The 25,392-nt window shown below is 35.7% G+C and overlaps 1 protein-coding gene across 15 annotated transcripts in view; it reads left to right on the top strand.

Moving 5' to 3' along the window:
- The window catches only part of FOXJ3 (forkhead box J3), a 126,938-nt gene that overhangs the window by 49,705 nt on the left and 51,841 nt on the right, over window positions 1-25,392 (top strand). For 12 of the 15 annotated variants that reach the window (XM_089895040.1, XM_089895000.1, XM_089895008.1 and 9 more), the window contains one exon: window positions 25,070-25,153. The exons of 2 other annotated variants lie outside the window; for them this stretch is intronic. In XM_089895040.1, the coding sequence (XP_089751166.1) occupies window positions 25,070-25,153 (84 nt within the window). Of the gene's footprint in view, window positions 1-2,887; window positions 2,958-25,069; window positions 25,154-25,392 lie in introns of all 15 variants that reach the window. One more of the 15 variants, XM_089895047.1, reaches the window with a different exon arrangement.

The following is a 25,392-nucleotide window of genomic DNA, read 5'->3' on the forward strand; positions in this document are numbered from 1 at the left end:
TGTTGGAACCACAATTTATTATTACATAGAAGAAGTGAATCTGTATGTAATTGACAAGTGGAAGTAACTCTTACCCTGAAGTAAAATTTTCTGTTATATCCTTGTTTTCTTAGTTGCTGTTTTTTCCTCTTCATTCCATTTATCTTTTGCCATTGTTACATTTTTAGTATTTTATCTGCAGAAACGTCCCTTTTTTTTGGTTTCAAAGCCATGTCAAATACATTGTGGCCTGAACTTGGTACTAGTTGCTTGGTTTCTAAAGCTCAGAGTACTTGCTTGGACCATATTTGGTTGTCATGATAAATTGTTAGTTAGATTAGGACTTTGAGATAGTTTATCTGTTGTCAAGCACACATTCTTTTTTGGATGGTTAGACTTCTTGTCATCTTCTTCAGGCTACTGTCCCTGGAAGAATTTTTCTAAAGTGTAAGCCTGGTCATGTTATCACCCTGCTTAAAAGCACTCCCCAGTGTCCTGGAGATGTTTCTTTGTTATAAAATATCCTTTACTATCTTTTCCTTAATCTGCCTTTCTAGCAATGATTTTACCTCATTCAAGACTCACTGTGAGGAACTATCGATACTTGACGTTTCCCAGACATGCCTTTCCTATGGTTTTCTCTTATTGCACAAACTCCCTCTACTTGTCTGCGTACTCCTTGTTTTTTAAGATTGAGCTGCAACATTACCCTCTGAAGTTTTTTTGTTTTCACATACTTCAGCTGAGTTTGTTGTTCCATCTTTTGAGTTCCCGTTACTTTGTCAGCATTGTAGTAGTTCCTAACTGGTTTCTCTGTCCTGGGGCTTAGTATCTCCAGTTTATAGTAGCCAGCCATCTTTCAGAAAGGTTAACCTAATCATATGGTCTCTTTGTTTAAAATCTTCATTGGTTATCTATTGCCTTTAGGTTAAAGTCTGAACTTAAGAGGGTAGGGACAGTATGTGTATTGTTCACTTTTTAGCCCCTGTTTCTTGCACAGTGGCTGGTGGCACTGAGGAGACACTCTTGTTGAATGAATGAATGAATGTAAAGTTCACCCTTGAACAATGCGTGGGTTAGAGGCACTGACCCTCTGCACAGTCGAAAATCCCAAGTATAATTTATAGTCAGCCCTTGGTATACACGGTTTCTGCGAATCCACAGTTCTACATCTCCAGATGCAACCAACTGCAATTGTAGTATTTAATGTTGAAAAAAATCCATGTATGAGTAGACCCGTGCAGTTCAAACCTGTGTTGTTCAAGGTCAGCTGTATTGTATGCTCTGCTAAACTGTTAACTTCTTGAGGTTGGGCATGGAGAGTTATTCATCTCAGTTGTAAAGCAGGCACTCTTACATGATGAATGTTTTATAGCACCTTCTATGATCTGCCCCATCAAGTTGGTTCTCAATAAGATTGAATAGATTATTGTAATAGTCTTATTTGACCCAGTTTATTATTTGTCTGTATTCATAACTCTCTAAGATTGTGAATAGGAATTGGTGAAATTTTTCTTTCCTTTAAAGCAGGCTTATTATAAAAAAAGAGAAATTATAACTTTTTATATTTGCTTCATTACAGTTTCTGATGGGTAGTGAGTGTATGTGAATCTGACTAAAAATCTTCTTAATCGAGTTTAGAGATTAGCTGTTTTATTAGAGTTCTGTGAAGATACTAATTGGAATCTGTAAACATTTGATTCAGATTTGATTTTTAAATGAGGTTAAAATCATTAAAAAAGAAAAAACAACACCCATAAATGCTGAACTATATTATGTACTAAATTTTAACCAATTGGATATCTATTTTAAAAATCTTGTGCTGTTAGGTTTTTTTTGTGCAGAACTTAAAAGCTTTTTCTACCTTTAATTAAATAATATCATGGGGTAAGGCAGGTGAATAAGTAATACCATGTTATTCTTTGCAACTATTCATTTTGAATCAGGGTTGTCTTACTCCTATGCAACCAAAACAGTACAGAAATAAATTGAATCCTGGGAGGTTAATAAAAGCTTTCAACTTTTACCATTAGTCTTTAATTTTAAAGTTTCATTTTTATCAAAACACATCATTGTTCTCATTGACTTCGGTGATTGTAGTAAATATACATTTGAATGATAAGTATCATACATTTATCACTGATGTGATAAATATACATATGATAATACATTTCTACTAACAGTCATCTTTATTTTCAGTCTCAAGGTGAGATTTAAATACCCATTGTTCTTATTAATTTTGGTCAGAAGTAAATGTTGTAAATCTGATCTTATAAAATACATTTATATGAATAAAATCATTTTAGTTTTTGATATCAAAATAAGATTTTTGTTTAAAAAAGTTCTATTGCTTAAAAAAAGTTTTGAAAACCTCAGATCTGGCCCATTTTATAGACGAGGAACTAAGTAAGGCCAGTAAATGAGGAATGACTTGCCCAAGTTCAGTGTGGAATTAGAACCCAAGTGTATTGGCCAGACTTACTTGCAAGTCACAGAAACCTATTACAGACTCACTTAAGGGAGAAAATATCTGCAGGAAGGGCTGGAACTGGAGAGGATTCTTCAGTTGTATCACCAGAGATGTCTCTTTACATCCCTTAGTCCTGCTAGCCTCTCTGATGGCTTCATTTTCAGCCCAATTCGTGACAGAGATGGCCATCAGGAGCTTCTGGCATATATTCTACTAGTTTAGTAACCCTTAGCAGTGAGTGAGTGAGTGGTGCCCTCCCCACCAAATCCCTGGAGTACCACAAACATCTTAGAATGAGTGCCCAACAAGCAGAATACACTTGGTTTCTTGGTTCCTAGACTGGTGTTTTTTCCACTATACCAGTTTTCCTTGAAAGGGAAGCCAAAATGTTAGTTAAGTTTTGGTACTTATGAATTGTTTTTTCTTTTTGTATTACAGTGTTTCCTGGCATTTGAGGAGCTTTTCCAAAACCACCCTCACCACAGTGGGAGAAAACCATTGAGCCAAGGTGGGGTGGGAGTAGTTTTTGGTCTTGGGTGATGGGTGTACTTTAACCCCTTAGGATTTTGCTACCTGCTGCCATGATCCAGATGGGTCCAAGAGGTAGAGTTAGAAGTAGCTCATACAGCTTCTTCTTCCCCATACTTTTATGGTATAACTCTGTTCAGTGTGTTACCAAGAGAAGTGTAGAAGCCAACTTCAACTTGAAAAGTATTGTTTAATTACAGGTGCTTTTATATGATTATTTATTCCTGACTCAATCCTTTATTTTCTAGAAGCTTTTGTCATAAAAGCCCTTAATATTTGATACTCTCCCATGTACATTGATGGTCTGAAATCCATTTTTCTCAGTTCCCTGAAACTAAATACAAACAGCTACATTATTGCTTTCTTTAAAAAGAAACCCAAAGTGAAATTACATTTTGCATCCATAGCTCTGCTGCTTTTTTGGGGATAGATTTCTGTTTTCTTTTCCCTTGATTATAGCCCTGTTTCTGTATCCTGCAGTCTGTTTTTTTGTTTGTTTGTTTTGTTTTTTTGTTTTTTAATTCCTGTCTCTTTATCTCTCCTCTTATCATTAGCTTTGTTTTTTTGTCTGGTTTTTTGATCTAATTTTTTTGGTAAAAGCCTTCTTATTCTGGAATTCACAAATGCCTCTTAATTATCTTTAAGGTAAGTATTTTGCTCACATTATGGAAAGACAAATCCTATCAGCTAAATTCAGTTTTCTAAAAAACTAGAGTTCTCTTTTTTTGCTTTCCAGCTTAATCTTTTCTCAACCTTGTTCCCTCTTCTCTGGCTCAGGAAAATGATACTTTGACTTTAAAGGAAATAAAAGATTATAAGAAGTAGTTTTAACAATTGCATAATTAAGTAGCAGCATTTGGGCTCTAAGAGAAATGAGATGATAGCTAAGAAGTTTAAGACCCCGTGAAGGCCCCCTGCGTGGCCTGGGAGAGATAACTACAGTGAATTCATAGTAAGAAGAGGTTTTTGTTTTTTGGATGCTTTTTCTTCCCTGGGGTGGGGAGGTTGTAAGTGCTCAATGGCTGTGGAGACTGGGGGTCTCCTGGTTTGTGAGGAGACAGCAGCTCACTGCTAGAGAATTAACTTTTGGAAGTTCTGAGATTGTGATTATTTTCTACTCCTGCCCTCTGTCATAATGTAAGAGACCATAACATAGTTGACTGATTGCTTTTGTTCAAAGGGTATTCTTTTTTGGCCATGTTAGTATCGTGTTGTATTTATTTGTCAATTGTCTGTTATTTGTTAGTATCCTGTTTTGGTCGTTTCATTTGTAAAGGGTTGTAGAAAGACTGGAGAGGTTTGAGAGAACATAAGATAATAGCATTAAGTGATAAACAGTGTTGCAGGAATCATAGGTATGTACCTTGAAGAAGGAAGATAGTATTAAGTTTAATAATAGTCTTAAAGTAGATGTATGATTTTTGTAAGGAAGAAGTTGACGTCTTATCTGTGTCTTTGAATAAAACCAAGCAGGAAGTAGAACTTAAAGATAGGCAAGAGTTCAGTTGGACAGAAATAAGTACATCATATTATTGGAGTGAAAAAACACTCATAGGGTTCCCAAGGGAGGCTTTAGAGTTTGCCACTTCTAAAGCACTTCAAGGAGAGAAGAAATTATTACCCTTCGTAGTTTTAACTCATGATAGGTAAGAACCCCCTTTTGAAGGCTGAGAAGAGGACATGATCAAGAGCAACCCATCAGAACAAAGTTGAGATGGAATCAGGAATTAAGGGAATTAATGTAAGTACTAACATGAGGTCAAGAGTGAAGAAATGGGTTGATGCCAAGAGTGCATGTTAAGGCAGAAGTGGATTATGAATGTAAGGCGGTCAGTTAGACAAACCAGGGTTAGAAAACCCAGACTAAGCATTGAGAGAGGCATTCAGAGAGGATTTGAAAAATTGGGTTAGATAAGAGATGAGGGTCTGATTCAGAGAGACAACACTGCAGAAACAGAAAGTAGTGCTGGCACAGACCCTGACAATACACTGTTAGTCAAAGCAGTTTAGTTAGAGCTGCCTTTTACTTGCACATGCAGTAGTCTCTGTTCTTAAGGGTGGGAAATAACAGTTTGTTGCTGTTGGCCTTTTTTCTTTTCCAGATCTAAACTGCTTTTTAAAAAATAATTTTTTTGCCCTCAGATTAATTTTTAAAAAAATTATACATGGTAAAATTTACTCTTTGGCGTGTAATTCTAGTAGTTTGACCAGTGCATACAGTGTAAGCATCACCATGGTCAAGATACAGAACAGTATTGCCCCTTGGTAGTCAGTGCCCCCCTGCTCCCACTCCAAGTCCTGGCAACCACTGATCTATTTTTTGTTCTTATAATTTTGCCTTTTCCAGAAATTCGTATAAGTGGGTCTCATACAGTAGGTGGCCTTTTGAGTCTGACTTCTTTCGCTTAGCATAATGCATTTAAGATCCATCTGTGCTGTTAGTATCAGCAGTTCCATTTTATTTCATATAGTTCATCTTACGGATTTACCAGTTTAGTCACCATTTGAAGAGCATGTGGGTTGTTGCCAGTCATAAGTTCATTTGAGCATCAAGTTTTTTTCTTTTAGGCTTAGATTCAATAGTTAATTTGATAAATACTGAGATACAAGACAGTGTTGAATTAACCTAAGCTAGTAACATACAAGTTATACTATCTATCATATGTGAGTTATAGTAAATATTATATGAGTTATAGTAAATATAGGTGAGCTGTCTGTCTCTTGGAAATCAGTTGTGATGTAGTAAAACCTTATTTATCTTCAACTTAAATAATTTCTAAAAAGATTAGGTTAAGGCACTGATGATTTAAAAACAAGATGTGGCCAACTATTAATTGCTTAACAGAATATACTGTTTTTAAGTATCCTTAACATTTAGAGGAACCATTTACTATACTACAGTCAGTATACTAATTACATATTGTTAATTTTTTTAACATCTTTATTGGAGTATAATTGCTTTACAGTGTTGTGTTAGTTTCTGCTGTATAACAGAGTGAATCAGCTATATGTATACATATATCCCCATATCCCCTCCCTCTTGCGTCTCCCTCCCACCCTCCCTATCCCACCCCTCACAAAGCACCGAGCTGATCTCCCTGTGCTATGTGGCTACTTCCCACTAGCTATCTATTTTACATTTGGTAGTGTATATATGTCAGTGCCACTCTCTCACTTCATCTCAGCTTACCCTTCGCCCTCCCCATGTCCTCAAGTCCATTCTCTACGTCTGAGTCTTTATTCCTGTCCTGCCCCTAGGTTCTTCAGAACCTTTTTTTTTTTTTTTTAGATTCCATATATATGTGTTAACATATGGTATTTGTTTTTCTCTTTCTGACTTACTTCACTCTTACATAGTATTTTTAATCCATTGATTAAGAGTGAGTTCCGTAATAATCTTTTCTGGGCAACACTTAGATTAATTTGATAATCAGTGTAAAAGTAATAAAAGACTGTATTTGTTCAACAAGAATGTTCCAGAGACCTGAGCTGGCATTGGAATAGTTTTTGTCCATACATTCATTCAGCCAGTTAGCCACCCAAGCTACCTGCCTTTGAGTGCCTACTGTGTATTGACTGTTGGTAGCCTATTTTTGTGGTCTGAGTAGAGTGATTATTTAACCTGTTGCCCAAACTAGAAACTTCTGAGAATAAAAAGACATTTTTCTCAATTATGTATAGGCAATAGGTATAAACCAAGACTAAAACGGGAAGGATGTTCACTCTGTCTATATGGTGCATGCAAATGCTGTACCTTGGAGTTGTGGGCAGCTACCCAGGAGCAGCACCCTAAGATGATGGAGGGTAAAAAAAAAAAAAAAAAAAAAAACTTTAAAATTGGATTGCCATATCTAAACTGGGAGAGAAAAAACATTGAGACACATGGTCTGAAGCCAAAGAAGTCGGGCAAAAGGGATCCAGTACTATGTCTGAGGCTCTTGATATGGTGTGCACTGAGAGCAGAGAATAGTCTGTGATGATTCACTTTACCAATGAGCATATATACATGATAATATAGTTAGTTAAAACATAAAATTCACAGATTTAGCCATTTGGAATGGCTAGCTATTTATGACAGGGACTGCTTTCCCCAGGAATATGAAATTAATATTAACTTCTTGGGTTTATTTATATTTAATCAGATAATGGCATTTTTATTAGGCTGTTTCTAATCTAAGAGCTGTTAAAGAAAGGTCATATCAGTGTGTAGTAGAGCAGGGGGCTTTGTACTGACATAAAATTTCAGTCAGAAGTTATTGGAATAATTAAAATGTACTTTATTTGAAGTGATATTTTATAATGATGAAAATAAAGGCATTTAAGTCCATTGTTCATCTTTGACACATCTTGAAGTTGGCAGGTGATTCGGTTTTGGAAGATGTGTTCAGAGCTGGACAATTCTAGTTTGTGATCTTTCTTTGGGATTTTACAGACTAAGACATTGCCTTCTCCAGGAGGACGTTAACTTGCTGTACCAGAATTGTTGATGCAAGTTAATAATAATGCCTACATTTGTATATAGCTTTACAGACTAGGGGGCTATTTTTTTTTTTTTTGCCGTACACGGGCCTCTCACTGTTGTGGCCTCTCCTGTTGTGGAGCACAGGCTCCGCACGCACAGGCTCAGTGGCCATGGCTCACGGGCCCAGCCGCTTTGCGGCATGTGGGATCCTCCCGGACCGGGGCATGAACCCGCGTCCCCTGCATCGGCAGGCGGAATCTCAACCACTGCGCCACCAGGGAAGCCCAAGGGGGCTCTTTTACATGCATTATCTCAATCTTTAAAACAAAGTTGTATTCAGGCCTCAGTTTTAGATAGTGATCTTTAAGTCCATAGTAGATTTTTCCATAACAGATTAATTCACGTAAATCTCATATGATGGAACGTCACATAAATGGAATCATTTGGTATATACTCTATGTCTACCTTCTTTCATTCAGCATAATGTCTGTGATGCTATTGCATATGTCAGTTGTTTCTTATTATTGCTAAGTAGTATTCCATTGTATGACTATACCACAATTTTTTGTCCATTTATCTCTTGGTGGACATTTGGGTTGTTTTCAGTTTAGGGCTATTATGAACAAGCTACTAAGAAATTCTTATACAAGTTTTCTATGGACATATGCTTTTGTTTCTCTTGAATAATGGAAGGATTGTTATGTTAAAGGGTAGATGGAACATTAACTTGATAAGAAACTGCTAAATCTTTCTCCAAAGTGGTTGTGTATTTTACATTCCCAGTAGCAAGACATGTGAGTTCCAGTTGCTCCATATCCTGACTGACAGTTGATATCACCTATCTTTTTTAAAATTACTTTTTATTGGAGTATAGTTGATTTCCAATGTTGTGTTAGTTTCTGCTGTACAGGAAAGTGAATCAGCTATACATATACATATATCCACTTTTTTAAAGATTCTTTTCCCATATAGGTTATTACAGAGTACTGAGTAGAGTTCCCTCTATCTTTTTAATTTTAGTCATTTTAGAGGATGTGATGTAGTGTCTCATAATGGTTTTATTTTGAATTTTCCTGATGACCATTGATTTTGAGCATCTTTTTTATGTGCTTAGCTGTCGTTTGTATATCTTCACTTCTTAAAGTTCTTTTAAAGTCTTTTGCAATTTTTTTTCTTTTAAAATTTGGTTGTCATTATTACTGAGTTGTAAGAGTTTTATGTATATTTTAGATATGTCTTTTCTTGGATTTATATTGTGTAAACATTTTTTCAAAATGTGATTTGCCTTTTTGTTTTCATAATAATGTCTTAAAAAGAGAAGTTTTAGATTTGATGAAGTCTAATTTATTAACTTTTCATTTAATGATTAACGACTTGTGTGTCCTGTCCAGGAAATCAACCAAGGTCATAAATATTTTCTCCTCTGTTTTCTTCTGTAGGTTTTATAGTTTTAATTTTTACATTTAGGTCTGTGATCCATTTCAAATTAATATTTATGTATGGAGTGTTTAATCTTCCTGTTGAATTGTTCTTTTATCTTTATGAAATGTTCTTCTTAATTTCTTCAAATACTCTTTGTCTTAAAACTTTATTTGTCTGATATTAATATAGCTACTAAAGCTTTCTTGTGCAACTTCATGGTATATTTTTTTCTAGTATTTGGCTTTTTTTTTTTTGGCGGTACGTGGGCCTCTCACTGTTGTGGCCTCTCCCATTGCGGGGCACAGGCTCCGGACACGCAGGCTCAGCGGCTCCGCGGCATGTGGGATCCTCCTGGACCGGGGCATGAACCTGTGTCTCCTGCATCGGCAGGCGGACTCTCAACCACTGCGCCACCAGGGAAGCCCCTCTAGTATTTTGCTTTTAATCTATAAATGTCTTTGTATTTAAAGTGTGTGTCTTATAAACAGCATGTAGCTATTGACTCTTCCTTCTTAAATTCAGTGTAACAGCCTCTGCCTTCTAATTGGAGTGCTTAGTCTGTATTTAATATGATTATTGGTTTGGTTCTTTTTTTTCTTTTGTTTCTGTGTTGCTTCATTTTTGCAACCTTTGTGGTTAATCAAATATAGTATTCTATTTTATTTTCTCTAATGGCTTATTAGCTATATGCTCCTTTTCTTTATTTTTCAGTAGTCATTCTAGAGCTTAACAGTATGTATTATTAACTTATCAAAGTCTATTTTGATGTAATATTATACCACTTTTCACTTTACACCTCACACTTCATACCACTTACTACTTGCCTCTTCCCATCCGTTTCACAAGCGTAATAACCCTACAACAGTATAATTCCATTTATCTACCCATCCTTTTCTTTGTGCTGTTGTCATATCTTGTACTTCTCCTTGCATCATAAATCCCACCTTAGGATTTGTTTTATTTGCCTTAAAAGGTTAGTTGTGTTTTAAGGAAGTTATTTTGACTAAAATATTTTCCTAATTTTTTATCTTTTCTGATGTTCTTTTCTATAAATCCAAATTTCAATCTTTCCTCTTTAGCCTAACAACATCCTTTGGCGTTTCTTGTAGTGCAGGACTGTAGGCAACACATTTTGTAGGCTTTTGTTTACTTGCAAAGGTCTTTATTTCATCCTCATATTTTTTTGGGGTGTGGAATATTGAGTTTTTTGGGTTTTCCCCATCTTTCAGACCTTTGAAGATGTTCCATCATCCTTGGTCTCCATTATTTCTGGAGAAAAGTCAGCTGTCATTTATAATATACTTTTATTTTCTTGTGTGTAATATGCCCTTCCCCAGCCCTACCTCCTCTGGTAGTGTTCAAGATTTTTTTCTTTATCTTTAGATTTAAGCAGTCTGTGATGCGCCTCAGTGTGGTTTTCTTTATTCTGCTTGGAATTTGCTAACCTAGGATCAATAAGAAGGGGTTTTCATCCAAATTTGAGATATTTTTGGTCATTATTTCTTTTAAAAAAAAATATGGCCCCATTTTCTCTCCTTTGCTTTTACTGTCCAATTAAAATATGATAGACTATTTGACATTGTTTCATAGGTCATTCTGGCTTTATTAATTTTCCTTTGTTCTTTTCCTTTTTGTTCCTTATATTGGGTACTTTTCACTGATCTAGCTTCAAGATCTCTGGCTCTCTGTTCTGTCACATCTGGTGAATTATTGGACTTTTTGTTTCTAGAATTTCCATTTGATCCTTTTTTGTGTATGTTAAGAGAAAATTGGTGAAATGAGTTTAACCATTTGCTTTGATGCTGGAACGTTAGGGCTTCTGTGTTGTCTCCAGCCAGTTTGTGGACATGAGACATGCCTAGGAGCTTCTGCTTCACTGTGGATTTTTATAAGAAGAAGGTATGTAGTAGTGTCCTGATCTATATAGGGTTTAGCACCTAATCCATTCGTTCATCTGATTCCTTACATCATCCCTGATGTTTTGAGATTCTGGGTTTTTATATGAAAACAAAGTAATTAGAAGAAATGAGATTTTAAAAAATAATTATTTTAATGATAAATAGCATGGATTATTGTGTCACCTCCAATTGTCTCCTTCCTCTAATCTCTGTTACCTTTGCTCCATCTATAACATTGCTGCCTTAAGCTGTGGTACACTAATAAACACACAGACCTACCTCTAATGCCACATTTTCAACCCTAGCCCTCAGCTTCATCTCCCTGAACTTTATATTGATGCTATACTGCACCATTGTTTTTGGATTTATGATGCAGTTAAATATCTTCATGTTGTTGCCCATACTCTTCATTGTATCTAGGTAGTCTTTCTTTCTATTTTACTCATTGTTTAATGCCCAGCTCAAGTGTCAGCATTACTCTGAAAGGAGGTAACCTTCCTTTTTCTCTTTGTTTCACCTTTTTCCTTCCTCCTTCCCTTCCTCCATTCCTGCTTTCCTTCCTCCCTCCTTCCCTATTTTCACCTCTTTCTTCCTTTTATTACCATAGTTCTTTGAATATACCACTGTTACAGCTCCTGAATGGTGTAGCTATCTGTATTTTGATCTGTTCCACCCAGTTGTGAGTTTTTCGTTGACAAGGATTGGGCCTTCTTCATTTTCATAGGCCCGGAGCACCTAGCATAGTATTTGATACATAGCAGATGCTTAATACATGTTTATCACAAGAATAAACATGTCTTTTCCTAGTTAACTAAGAAGTAGCTGTTCTGTTCTTCTTAAGGAAACTTTTCTAATTGTATATTAATTCTCTTGCTGTTTTAAATTAAAGGCTGGTCTTTAGATGTTCTAGAAATCGTCACTTTGCTTCTTTTCATTCAGACCTTTTCTTTTGATCAGCAAGCCAGGGGTCAAGATAATTTATTTCACTTCTTAATATTAACTCACATATACTTTGAATTTGAGAGACTTTGGAGTTCCTATTCTTCGGGTAGGTGAACTGCTTGACTTACTCTGACATATTAATGACTATTTAGAACTTTTATCAAGACTGACGTGGTCCAAAGGAAAGCCAGGAAACAGCTTGAAATCAAGAAACTTGAATTCTTTATGGACATTACCACCTACTTTGCTTTGTGACAAGTGACTTGACTCTGTTGGGTATACCACTATATTAGATTAGAGCTCCTTGATTTCCAGTTTTTTTCTTAATTAAAAAATATTTTTTATTGAGATATAATTCACATACCTTAAAATTTACCCTTTAAAAGTGTGTGATTCAGTGGTTTTCAGTATATTTGCAAAGTTGTGCAACCACCACTATCTAATTCCGGGACATTTTCATTTTTAATTAATTAATTAGTTAATTTCTTTATTGGCTGCGTTGGGTCTTCGTTGCTGCGCATGGGCTTTCCCTAGTTGAGGTGAGAGGGGGCTGCTCTTCGTTGTGTCGTGCAGGCTTCTCATTGCAGTGGCTTCTCTTGCTGTGGAGCACTGGCTCTAGGTGTGCGGGCTTCAGTAGTTGCAGCACACGGACTCAGAAGTTGTGGCACGTGGGCTTAGTAGTTGCGGCATGTGGGCCCTTAGAGCACGTGGGCTTCAGTAGTTGTGACGCGTGGGCTCAGTAGTTGTGGCTCGTGGGCTCTAGAGTGAATGCTCAATAGTTGTGGCGCATGGGCTTAGTTGCTCTGCAGCATGTGGGATCTTCCCAGACCAGGGCTCGAACCCGTGTCCCCTGCATTGGCAGGCAGATTCTTAACCACTGCACCACCAGGGAAGTCCGACATTTTCATTTTATCAGTCCGAAAAGAAACCCACCTCTCATTACCAGGTACCCTCCCTCATCCTCCAAACTTCTGGCAACCAGTAATTTACTTTCCATCTCTATAGATTTGCTTATTTTGGACATTTTATATAAATGGAATCATACAATATGTGACCTACTGTGTCTGGCTTCTTTCATTTAATGTAAGGCTTTCAGGGTCATCTATGTTGTAGCATATAGTGGCATTTTATTCCTTTTTTATGACTGAGTGATATTTCATTGTATGGGTATATCACAGTTGTTTATCTGTTCATCAGTTGATGGACATTTGGGTTGTTTTCACTTTTGGCTGTTATGAAAAATGCTGTGATCATTTGTGTATAAGGTTTTGTAGGGGTGTAATGTTTTCATTTCTCTTGGACATGTTTTCATTTCTCTAGGAGTGGAATTGTTGGGTCATACGTTTAATCTTTTGTACTGCCTCGACTGTTTTCTAAAGAGGCTGCACCAGTTTACTCTAACAATTATGAGGCTTCCAGTTTTTTCATATCCTTGCCAACACCTTTTATTGTGTGCCTTTTCTATTATAGCCATCCTAGGGTGGAAGTGGTATCTCATTGGATAATGGGCTTGATTTGCGTTGCCCTGGTGGCAGATGATGATGATCATCTTCTTATGTGCATGTTAGCAATGCTCTTTGATAGAAATTTTAGGAGATGAGACAGAATACTAGAAGATTAACACAAAATAATATGTGATCAAATAATGGAGGAGGGAATATTTCATATATATTTTATTTAACCCATAGTATATCATCAGGGTCTGTTGGACCCAATTTCGTTTTTGAGTATGTATTTTGAGTGGTTCTGATTTGTTAAGATTTTTACTTTATGACTTTTATTCTTTATAAGAAGTCTTCCAAAGCACAACTAGAAAATTTATCATCATCTTAAGAATTATTTCATCATTACCCATCAGTTTTTCTCCATCATGCCCAACCACTAAAATAACAAGAATATAGCAGAATGATTGAATGACCTAGAGGGACAATGAAGTAATGAAATTATCACTATTATCCTTCAGTTTTCTTATTGTGTTGCCCAAAGTATAGCATCCTTCAAGAAGGTGTAATAAAAGTCTGTAGATGCCATTTAGGTCTAGTCTTTTTTTGTTTTTTTCCCCTTTAGTTTTCATTGAACATACTTGAGAGTTTAGGTATTTTTTTTCTGCTCATAATGACAAAGAGATGAAAACTGACAGAGGAAAATTGTTTACTGTTATCAGTAGAATCAGAAGATAAATACAGATAGCAACACTCTAATTATGATGGTGAAATTGAGTGGATGATATTATAGATTAGTTTTCCCAAACCCAAGAAATACTGAGTTAGTGATATATTTCTAAGAACAAAAAGATACCTGCTATTCTCATCCATTTAGTCATTCAACAAGAAGGTGTTCATCATGCAGTACTTTGTGACTAGAATCTGAATCATCCCATTTTTCCCTAGGAAGTCATGTTACAGTATTTTTCATCTTTTATGATGTTTGTGCACCAAAATTCACTTGATATGGTTCATAAGTGGACAGATCCTGAAGTCTGATGTGTAAACAGAAGTGCTTACAAGGAAATAACTGATACAGAAATGAAAACATTAATTGGATTCATCATTCTATTTGGGATTTATAAACCAAATATGAAAATGTTTTTTGCAGTTATGGAGCAGAGATGGCCATCCTTCAACAAAATTCTGAGCCATCAAAAATTACAAATGTATTGCATTTTGAAAAGTAGAAGAAGAACAAGAGGTAATAATATGCTAGAATCTATTAAATATATATTTCTAATCTGGAATCAGCATTGCCTTTTGATAGCAAAATATAAGAAAAAAAACCCCACAAGTAATAAAGTAGAACATTTTAGAGATTGGAAATCTGGAATCAGTATTTACAAGATAGATGTTTTAGTTTCATACACGACAGTTTAAGCACTTACATTCAAAAGATACTGACCATTTGATATACATACCTTCAAAACCAGAAAAATTGACTGTTTTAAATATGTATTATATATATAAAATATAGAAAGTTTGGGTTTGCTATGTTTATTTTTGGGGGGGTTGCTATGTTTAAATTCCTACTAAAATATCTCATACAAGGTTTTTTCCACAATCCTTTTATTATTTATTCTGTAAATTATTTGCAAAGTGACTTAACTATAAACAAGAAGTGTCTGTTGGACACAGGTAGTAAATAAATGCTGATGACTAGTTTTCCTGATGTACATTTAGGGCTGATTGTCATGATTACTCTGTGAAAGAGATATGAGGAAAGTGGATCAAAGGTTTTGTAACTTGTCCGAGGTTATCGAACCAGATCTGGGATTTGAATCCAGGTCTATGGGTTAATAGATGTTCTCTTCAGGATATCACATGACCTTTTAAGTATTGTATAGGCATACATCATTTTATTGTGCTTTGCAGATACTGCATTTTTAATAAATTGAAGGTTTGTGGCAACCCTGTGTTAAGCAAGTCTTTTGGGCACCATTTTTCCAACAGCATTTGCTCACTTCACGTCTCTGTGTCACATTTCGATAATTCTTGCAATATTTCAAGCTTTTTCATTATTGTTATAATTGTGATGGTGATTTGTGATCAGCGATCTTTGATGTTACTCTTGTTTTGGGGTACCATGAACCATGCCCACATAAGACTGCAAATTTAATTGATAAATGTTGTTTGTATTCTGACTGTTACACTTACTGGACTTTCCTGCATTTCTCTCTCCCTCTCCTTGGGCCTCCCTATTCCCTGAGACACACCAATATTGAAGTTAGGCCAGCTGATAACCCTACAGTGGCCCCCAAGTATTCAAGTGAAAGGAAGAGTTGCACATCTCTCACTTTACATCAGAAGCTGAAAATGATTAAGCTTAGTGAAGAAGGCATGTCGAAAGCTGAGATAGACCAAAAGCTAGGCCTCTTGTGCTGAACATTTAGCCAAGTTGTGAATGCAAAGGAAAAGTTCTTGAAGGAAGTTAAAAGTCCTACTCCACTGAACATACAAATGATAAGAAAGCGAAATTACTGATATGGAGAAAGTTTTAGTGGTATGGATAGAAGATCAAGCCAGCTACAACATTCCCCTAAGCCAAAGCATAATCCAGAGCAAGGCCCTAACTCTCTACAGTTATATGAAGGCTGAATGTGGTGAGGAAGCTGCAGAAGAAAAGTTTGAAGCTAGCAGAGATTGGTTCGTGAGGTTTAAGGAACAAAGCTGTCTCTGTAACATCAAACTGCAAGGTGAAGCAGCAAGTGCTGATGCAGAAGCTGCAGCAAGTTATGTAGAAGTTCTGGCTAAGATAATTCATTACGATGGTGACGGTAAACAGTAGATTTTCAGTGTAGACAAAACAGCCTTCTATTGGAAGAAGGTGCCATCTAGGACTCTAAAGAGAAGTACTGCCTGGCTGCAAAGCTTCAAAGGACAGGCTGACTCTTTTGTTAGGAGCTAATGTAACTGGTGGATTTAAGTTGAAGCCAGTGCTCATTTACCATTCTGACCACCAAGGTACATCTGCTAACAACATGGTTTACTGAATATGTTAAGCCTACTGTTGAGACTTACTGCTCAGAAAAAAAGATTCCTTTCAAACTATTACTGCTCATTGAAACTGTACCTGGTCACCCAAGAGCTCTGGTGGAGATGTACAATGAGATTAATGTTGTTTTCATGCCTGCTAATAACACAACATCCATTGTGCAGCCCATGGATCAACAAACAATTTTGACTTTTAAACGTTACTATTTAAGAAATATATTTCATAAAAATATAGCTGCCATAGTGATTCCTCTGATGGATCTGGGCAAAGGAAATTAAAAGTGTTCTGGAAAGGATTCAGCATTCCATATGCTTTTAGGAACACTCATGAATTCACTGGAAGAGGTCAAACATCGACATTAACAGGAGTTTGGAAGAAGTTGATTCCAACCCTCATGGATGGCTTTGAGGGGTTCTAGACTTCAGTGGAGGAGGTAACTGCAGATGTGGAGTGGGAACAGCAAGAGAACTAGAATTAAAAGTGGAGCCTGAAGATGGGACTGAACTGCTGCAAACTCTTGACAAAACTCTGATGGTTGAGGAGTAGCTTCTTAGGGATAAGCAAAGAAAATGGTTTCTTGAGATGGAATCTACTCCTGGTGAAGGTGAAGATTGTTGAAACAACAGCAAAGGATTTAGAATATTACATAGACTTAGTTGAGAAAACAGCAACAGGGTTTGAGAGGACTGATTACACTATTGAAAGAAATTCTGTGGGTAAAATCCTATCAAACAGCATTGCATGCTACAGAGAAATTGTTCATGAAAGGAAGAATCAATTGATGTGGCAAACTTCATTATTGTCTTATTTTACTAAATTGCCACAGCTACCAGCAACTACTACCCTGCTTAGTCAGCAGCCATCAACATTGGGCCAGGACCCTCCACCAGCAAAAAGATTATGACTAGTTGATGGCTCAGATGATGGTTAGTATTTTTTAGCAATGAAGTATTTTTAAATTAAGGTACATACATTGTTTTTTTAGACATAATGATATTGCACACTTAATAGACTACAGTATAGTGTAAACATAACTTTTATATGAACTGGGAAACTAAAAAATTCATGACTTGCTTTATTGTGATATTCATTTTATTGCAGTGGTCTGCAGCCGAACCTGTGGTATCTCTGTAGTACTTTTGTTGGAATTCAGCATTGTATATTACTTAGAGAAACCTTTATGGGGAGCTTGCCTTGAAGTGAAGGAAGTGAAAGAGATTGATGTCAGTATGGCTTAGATAAGAGTTGGAGTTAGCTCCTGAATCAGGTGGAACAGGTGGCCTAGATAGTGGATTTAGCAGACACAAATTTCAAAACAGCCATTATAAATATGTTGAAAGAATTAAAATAAAACATATTCTAATAATGAATGAATGAATTGTAGAGCTGAAAAATGCAATAACTAAATGAATAGTTCACTGAATGGCCTTAACAGAATATTGCATACAGCAGAAGAAAAGATCAGTTGATCAGGAACATCTAAGAATTATAAATGTATGTGCCCAAAAGTAGAGCTTCAAAAAAACCAGACAAAAACTACAGAACTAAAAAGAGAAATCAACAAATGCACAAACTTTTAATTGTGTAGTTGATGTGGTATATTATATAAGTTTCAGGTACTCCATTTACAGTTGTTATAAAATATTGGCTATGTTCCCTGTGCTGTATAATATATCCTTGTAGCTTATTTATTTTATACATAGTAGTTCCAACCTCTTAAACCCCTACCCCTGTCTTGCTCGTCCCCACTGGTAACCATTAGTTTGTTTTCTATATCTGTGAGTTTGTTTCTTTTTTTAATATTTACTAGTTTGCTTTATTTTTTTAGATTCCACATATAAGTGATGAAATACAGTATATGTCTTTCTCTGTTTTATTTCACTAAGCATAATAACCCTCCAAGCCTATCCATGTTGTTGCAAATGGCAAACTTTCATTCTTTTTTTATGGCAGAGTAGTATTCCATTGTGTATGTGTGCCACCTCTTCTTTATCCATTTCTATGTTGATGGGCACTTAGGTTGCTTCCATATCTTGGCCATTGTAAATAATGCTGCTATGAACATTGGGGTGCATGTATCTTTTGAATTAATGTTTCCTTTTTTTTTTTTTTTTTTTTTTTTTTGTGGTACGCAGGCCTCTCACTGCTGTGGCCTCTCCCGTTGCGGAGCACAGGCTCTGGACGCACAGGCTTAGTGGCCATGGCTCACGGGCCCAGCCGCTCCGCAGCATGTGGGATCTTCCTGGACCAGGGCACGAACCCGTGTCCCCTGTATCGGCAGGTGGACTCTCAACCACTGTGCCACCAGGGAAGCCCTATGTTTTCATTTTTTTTAGTACATATATACCCAGGAGTGGAATTGCTGGATCACATGGTAGTTCTACTTTTAGCTTTTTTGGGGAACCTCCATACTGTTTTCCACAGTGGCTGCACCAATTTACAGTCCCACCAACAGTGTACAGGAGTTTCCTTTTTTCCACATTCTCTCCAGCGTTTGTTATTTGTGGTCTTTCTGATGATAGCCATTCTGACAGGTGTGAAGTGATATCTTGTGGTTTTGATTTGCATTTCCCTGATGATTAGTGAAGTTGAACATCTTTTCATGTGCCTATTGGACATCTGTATGTCTTTGGAAAAATATTCAGGTATTCTGCCCATTTTTTAATCAGGGTTTGTTTTTTTTTTGATATTGAGTTGTATGAGCTGTTAAGTTGATATTAATCCCTTCTAAATGATGAAATTTTACAGACGCATGTTTTCTGACTAGCAGAATTAAATTAGGAATAAAAAACAAAAAGATGCTTAGAAAATCTCAAAAGTTTAGAAATTTATATAGTTTTAAAGTACCTCTGGGTCAAAGAAGAAATCATAAGGGTTATTAGAAAATATTTTGAGCTGAGTGATGAGAGCAGAAAATATCAAAATTTAAATGCTTTTAGTTGAAAAATAAGAAGGGTCCAAAATCAATTACTTAAGCATGTATCTTAAGAAGTTAGAAAAATAAGAGCAAGGTGAGTCCAAAGTAAGTAGAAAAAAGGAAATAATAAAGGGAAATCAATAAAACAGAAAATGAACAAAAAAGCAATGAAACAAGAAGCTAAACAAGAAGCTAAAATATTTAAGAAACTCTTACCACCACCCCCTGTCCCCCACAAAAAAGTGGATGAAGGAACAGTTTTCAGTTTATTTCATGAGGTCACCATCACTATGATGGCAAAGAAATAATAAGAAAAGTACAGAACAATATCTTTGTGAACATAGACCCAATAATCTTTGAACATAGACCCAGTAATCTTTAACACAATATTAGCAAATTAAATTTATTGATATATGAAAAGGAGAATACATCATGACCAGGAGGGATTTGTCCCAGCAGTGCAATGCAGGTTAAAATTTAAAAACCTATTGATTTAACTCACCATGTGAGTAGAAGAAAACTGAAAAATCATGTTATCTCAAGTGTAGAAAAGTTTGACACTCATTCAGCATGCTAGGAATAAAAAGGAATTTCCTTTATTTGATTAAAGGCATCTATAAAAAACCAAGTTTATATCATATTTAATGGTGAGACACTGAATGCTTTTCCTCTGAGGTTGAGAACAAACAAGAATGCTTGCATTCACTGTTATTCAACCTTCTGTTAGAGGTCCAAGCCAATGGAATAAGGCAAGAAAAAAATAGAAGACATCCAGGTTGAAAAAGAATAAGTAAAATTTTCTTTGTTTGCAAACAACTTTATTGCATATGTCGAAAATCCTAAGGAGTCTATGGAATAGCCACTAGAACTAATAAGTGAGTTTAGCAAAGTCACAAGATACAAGGTCAGTATAATTTTTTTATGCTACCAACTAATGGTTGAAAAATAAAGCTATTTCATTTACCATAGCATCCAAAATAATGAAATACTTTAGGGATATGTTTTTACAAAATATATGCAGACATGTTTACTGAAAACTGTAAAACATTACCAAGAGAAATAAAACAAGACCTAAGTAAATGGAGAGATATAGCATGTTTGTGGAAAAGAGGACATATTGTTAGATGTCAGTCTTCCCCAAATTGATTTGTAGAGTTTAAAAGTCCTAGCAGACTTCTTTTTCTTTCTTTCTTTTTCTTTTCTTTTTTTTTTTAGAAATTGACAAGCTGTTTCTCATAGTCATGTGGAAATGCGAAGGACCTAGACCAGGCAAAACAATTTTGAAAAAAACCAAGGTTGTAGGACTTACAGTGCTTGATTTCAAGACTTTCTATATAGCTACAATAATCAAGACAAAATAGTATTAGCACAAGGGTAGACATGTAGATCAATGGAACAGACTAGAGTTCAGAAGTAGATTCACATATATATTCATCTGATTTTTGATAGAGATGCCAGTGTAATTCAATGGGGAAAGGACATAGTCTTTTCAAGAAATAGTGTATACCTTGGTGAAAGAAAAATTTGTATTGATCCTTACCTCACACTTACACAGAAACTTAACTATGTATCTATCTCTGACAAAGGACTTGCTATTTAAAAAGTATAAAAAAAATCCTGTAACACAAAAAACAAAAAATCTTATAAACCAAATAAAACATGCAGCAAAATTTATGAATAACTGCTTCACAAAGGATAATAATACATGGATGCCAATAAGCACTTGCAAAGATGCGTATCAACATTATTATGGAAATGCACACAAAAATCACTGAGGTACAACTATACATCCACTAGGATGGCTGTAATTGAAAAGGCTTAAAATACCAAGTATTGGCAAAGACATGGAGCAACTCGATTCTTACATTGCTAATAGTAGTAGAAAATAGTGTGACGGTTTCAGTTTATTTATATGAAATTTTATAAAATGCAAAACTATAGTAATAGGAAGCAGATGAGTAGTTGTATGGGATGGACATGTGGGGGCAAAGGAAGAGGGGTTGCTTGTTGAGTCACACAAAGGAGCTTTTTAGGGTGATGGAAATGTTCTTTATCTTGATTTTGGTGTTAGTTGAGTGCATGTATACATTTGTCAAAACGCCTTTAACTGTATGCTTAAAATGGGTGCACTTTATTTTTTTAAAAATATACTTAAGTAAAGTTGACTTGAAAAAATAAAACCAGAAAACAGAAAACTCTTGTTTCTTACTTGCTCCACATAAGCCTAGAGGAGTAGGCCCTGCTCTGGGAAGGAATGTGTGTTTGTTGATTGGCTGTATTTAAGCAATTCAGTTTCTGCGAGAAATATTGTTTAATATGGAAGAGAAAAGGTAGCTGAAAGGGATTTTTTTGTGTGTGTGGTAAAATATATATAACATAAAATTTACCATTGTAATCATTTTTTTTTCTGATTAAGTTTTTTTTTCCCACATCTTTATTGGAGTATAATTGCTTTATTTATAATGTTGTGTTAGTTTCTGCTGTACAACAAAGTGAATCAGCTGTATGTATACATATATCCCCATATCCCCTCCCTCTTGAGCCTCCCTCCCACCCTCCCTATCCCATCCTCTAGGTCATCACAAAGCATTGAGTTCATCTCCCTGTTGTAATCATTGTTGTTAAGTGTATAGTTCAGTGGCATTAAGTCCATTAATACTGTTGTGCAACCATCACCACCATCCATCTCCAGAAGTTGTTCATCTTCCCAAACTGAAACTCTGTACCCATTAAACAATAGTTCCCCATCCTCCCTCCCCCCAGCTCCTGGCAACCACCATTCTACTTTCTGTCTTTGTAATTTTGACTGTCTAAGGTACCTCGTGTAAGTAGAATTACAAAGTATTTTCCTTTTTGTGACTGACTTGTTTAACTCAGCATGTCTTCAGAGTTTACTTATGTTATAGCATACATGTGTCAGAATTTCCTTCCTTTTAAAGAGTGAATAATATTCCATTGTATGTGTGTACCATATTTTATTTATATGTTCATCCATCGATTGACACTTGGGTTGCTTTCACATTTCAGCTATTGTGAATAACTTGCTATGAACATGAGAGTACAAATATCTGTTCAAGTCCCTGCTTTTGATTCTTGGGTATATACCTTAAAGTGAAATTGGTAGATCATACGGTAATTTTATGTTTAAGTTTTTGAGCAACTGCCATACCATTTTCCACAGTAGCTGTACCACTTTATATTCCCACTAGCTATGCACAAAGTTTCCAGTTTCTCCACATCCCTGCCAGCACTTGTTATTTTCTGTTTTATGGATCATAGATATCCTAATGGGTATCAAATGTTACCTTGCAGTTTTGATTTGTGAAGGGAAATTTTAAGTCATTTAATCCAAACCATTGAGTTCACAGGTGAAACTCAGATAATAGGTTAGCAAGAGCCACTAGGTGGAAGATTTTACAATTTCTTTTGTGAATCATTTCAATTGCTTTTGCATTTGAGCATTCAGGGGTTTTTTTTGTTTTTTTTTTTAAGTATAGTTGATTTACAGTGTTACGTTAGTTTCTGGTGTACAGCAAAGTGATTCAGTTATACATATGTGTTCTTTTCTATTATGGTTTATTACAGGATATTGAATATAGTTCCCTAGTGTTATATGATGGGACCTTGTTGTTTATCTATTTTATATATAATAGTTTGCGTCTGCTAGTCCCAAACTCCTAGTCCAATCCTCCCCTGCCCTACTTCCCCCTTGGCAACCACAAATTGTTCTCTATATGAGTCTGTTTCTGTTTTGTAGTTAAGTTCATTTGTGTCACATTTTAGATTCCACGTAACAGTGATATCATATGGCATTTGTCTTTCTGACTTAACTTAGTATGATAATCTCTAGGTCTATCCATGTAGCTGCAAATGGCATTATTTCATTCTTTTTTATGCCTGAGTAATATTCCATTGTATATATATAACACATCTTCTTTATCCATTCATCTGTCAGTGGACATTTAGGTTGTTTCTCTGTCTTGGCTATTGTGAATAGTGCTGCTATTAACATAGGGGTGCATGTATCTTTTCGAAATACAGTTTTGTTCAGATATATGGGCATTCAGGGTTTTGTAAGTACATAATGGATGGGTTAGGCTTATGAACGATTTTTTTCTCTTTTGTTGATCTATTTGTGATAAGCTACAGCCAATTATATTTTGTGTGGAAGGACAGATACATATTTGTTTTTGTAGTTTTATTAAAATGTTTAATAACAAATCAGTGAAATGTTTGGACAGTGAGTGGTTTCCCAGATTAATACAAATATACACAACCATGCAAAGCAAACTAAATACTGAAATTTATCATTTCCATAAACAGTGGTTTTTAAACTGTTGTCCAGTGAGTTTGGGTATTTTTCTTCCTGCTTCAGTTTCAACTTCAGCAACAACTGAGTGTAGCACATTTTCCTGCTTTGTTTATTTTGCAGCTTGCTAGCCTGAACCATATTCATAACCATACTCATACTCATAATTAGTGCTTAACATTTTACATGGTTCTTGGCAAGTTTACATCAGGTCCGGTAGGCTCATTAGCTGAAATGCAGAAAAGATAACATGGAAGAATGCCCCAGTATGGCTGTGTGTGAAGTGAGTGCTGAGTTCATATACTGCCTAGATTAGGACCTGGGGAGGCCTGGCATTATACCCTGTACTCTGACATTCTTGGCACAATTTGTTCAACATCTTCCCCCACCCCCACCCCACCCCCGCCATTTTAACACATGTTTATTGAGTACTTGCTCTGTGTCTGATTCTATCGTGCACTGTGGATATAGGAATGAGTTTCTACACTTAAGGAACTTGTAGCCTAGAAGGGATACAGACCTGTAAATAAAATTGTAATGTTAAGTGCAGACAATCATCTAAATGTATAAATGGTATAGAGATCTTGCAGAGGGAGAGAGAGAGAGGAATTCTTGAGTATTGTAGGAGGATCAGAGAAGGATTCCTTTAGATAACATCTGAGCTAAGTTTTGGAGGTAGAATATGAGTTTGTCAGTGGTAAGGTGGATATTATAGGCAAGGAGATAAGTATGTAGGACAGGCACAGATGCATGAAAGAACATGATATATTTAAGGAGATATAAGGAGATAATTCATGTTGGGCACAAAGTGTGAAAATCGATAGATGAAAGCTGTATTTCCCCTTGTTGTCAAATATTGCCTGAAAAAGCAGCTTAGTAATGAAATGATAGAGGCAAAGAACATGATTCTGGTCCTGACTCTCAAATCCTTGGTTGAACAGACCACTTTTATTTTTCTGAGCTTTGGTCTCATTTGTATATGTGCAAACTATATGATCTATGCTTTTCAAGTTATTTTTCAAGGGAGTCACAATTTCTGAGTGCCTGGAACACAGTAGGTCCTCAGTATGTATTTTCGAAAGAGTGGTCTGAGAACTTCTATCAAAACGTAAGAGAAGATAAATAGTTAAAATTAACTGTGATAGAATAAGCCATAAAAGATTTATGTACAGACCATTGCACTTATTGTTTTAAAACGTGGTCAAGAAAGTTGTTTTTATAAATTGTTTCACTTACCTGTTTAGTTTTGTGAGGTCCCAGGGTGCAGAAACTACATATAAAACAAAATTCTGTTAGACTTGAATGTCACATGCTGTTGTAATTATCTTATATGTTCAATTAAGAATTAGTATATATATATGTTTTAAATGTGTTCGGTTGATCATTTCCCTTTTTAATTTGGCTGTGGCAGATTTCTTGGACTTGGCTTCTTCAGATTGTGATTTTTTCCTCTCTTTAATAACATAGTTATAAATGGACTTTTTTTTCTTGTATAAACTTTACTTTTCTCCATTCAAAACTAGTATTTCTTCTCATGCTACTTTTCCTTTGTTGTAACTGCAGAACATTTGCTTTTGAAGCAGAGGATTGTGAAAGTCCATTTTAATGTTACAGAGTTCCTGTAAAATACTGTTAATATAATTTATTTCTTTACCTTTAGGGGTCCTATTGGGCAATAGACACCAATCCGAAGGAAGATGCACTGCCTACTCGGCCAAAGAAGAGAGCACGATCTGTAGAACGGGTAAAAGCTCTTTATCACATATTTAGTGTGATGGGGTTATTATGTCAGAAATATAGATCTTAAAAGTTCATTTCCAGTAATACAGTAAGTATAACTGTAATGAAGGTAATATTTTATTTGGAGAGCATTTTCTATTTTTTCAAAGCACTTTCAGACTTATTATTTGATCTCAACAACTCTTGAGTGAGGTGGGCAGTTTAGGAATTAAGTAAAAGGGGTTTTGTTTGTTTGTTTGTTTT

The sequence above is a fragment of the Delphinapterus leucas genome, chromosome 1, assembly GCF_059928025.1.
Source record: "Delphinapterus leucas isolate spDelLeu-1000000601 "Yukka" chromosome 1, BTC_Dleu_Yukka2, whole genome shotgun sequence".
Classification (NCBI taxonomy): domain Eukaryota; kingdom Metazoa; phylum Chordata; class Mammalia; order Artiodactyla; family Monodontidae; genus Delphinapterus; species Delphinapterus leucas.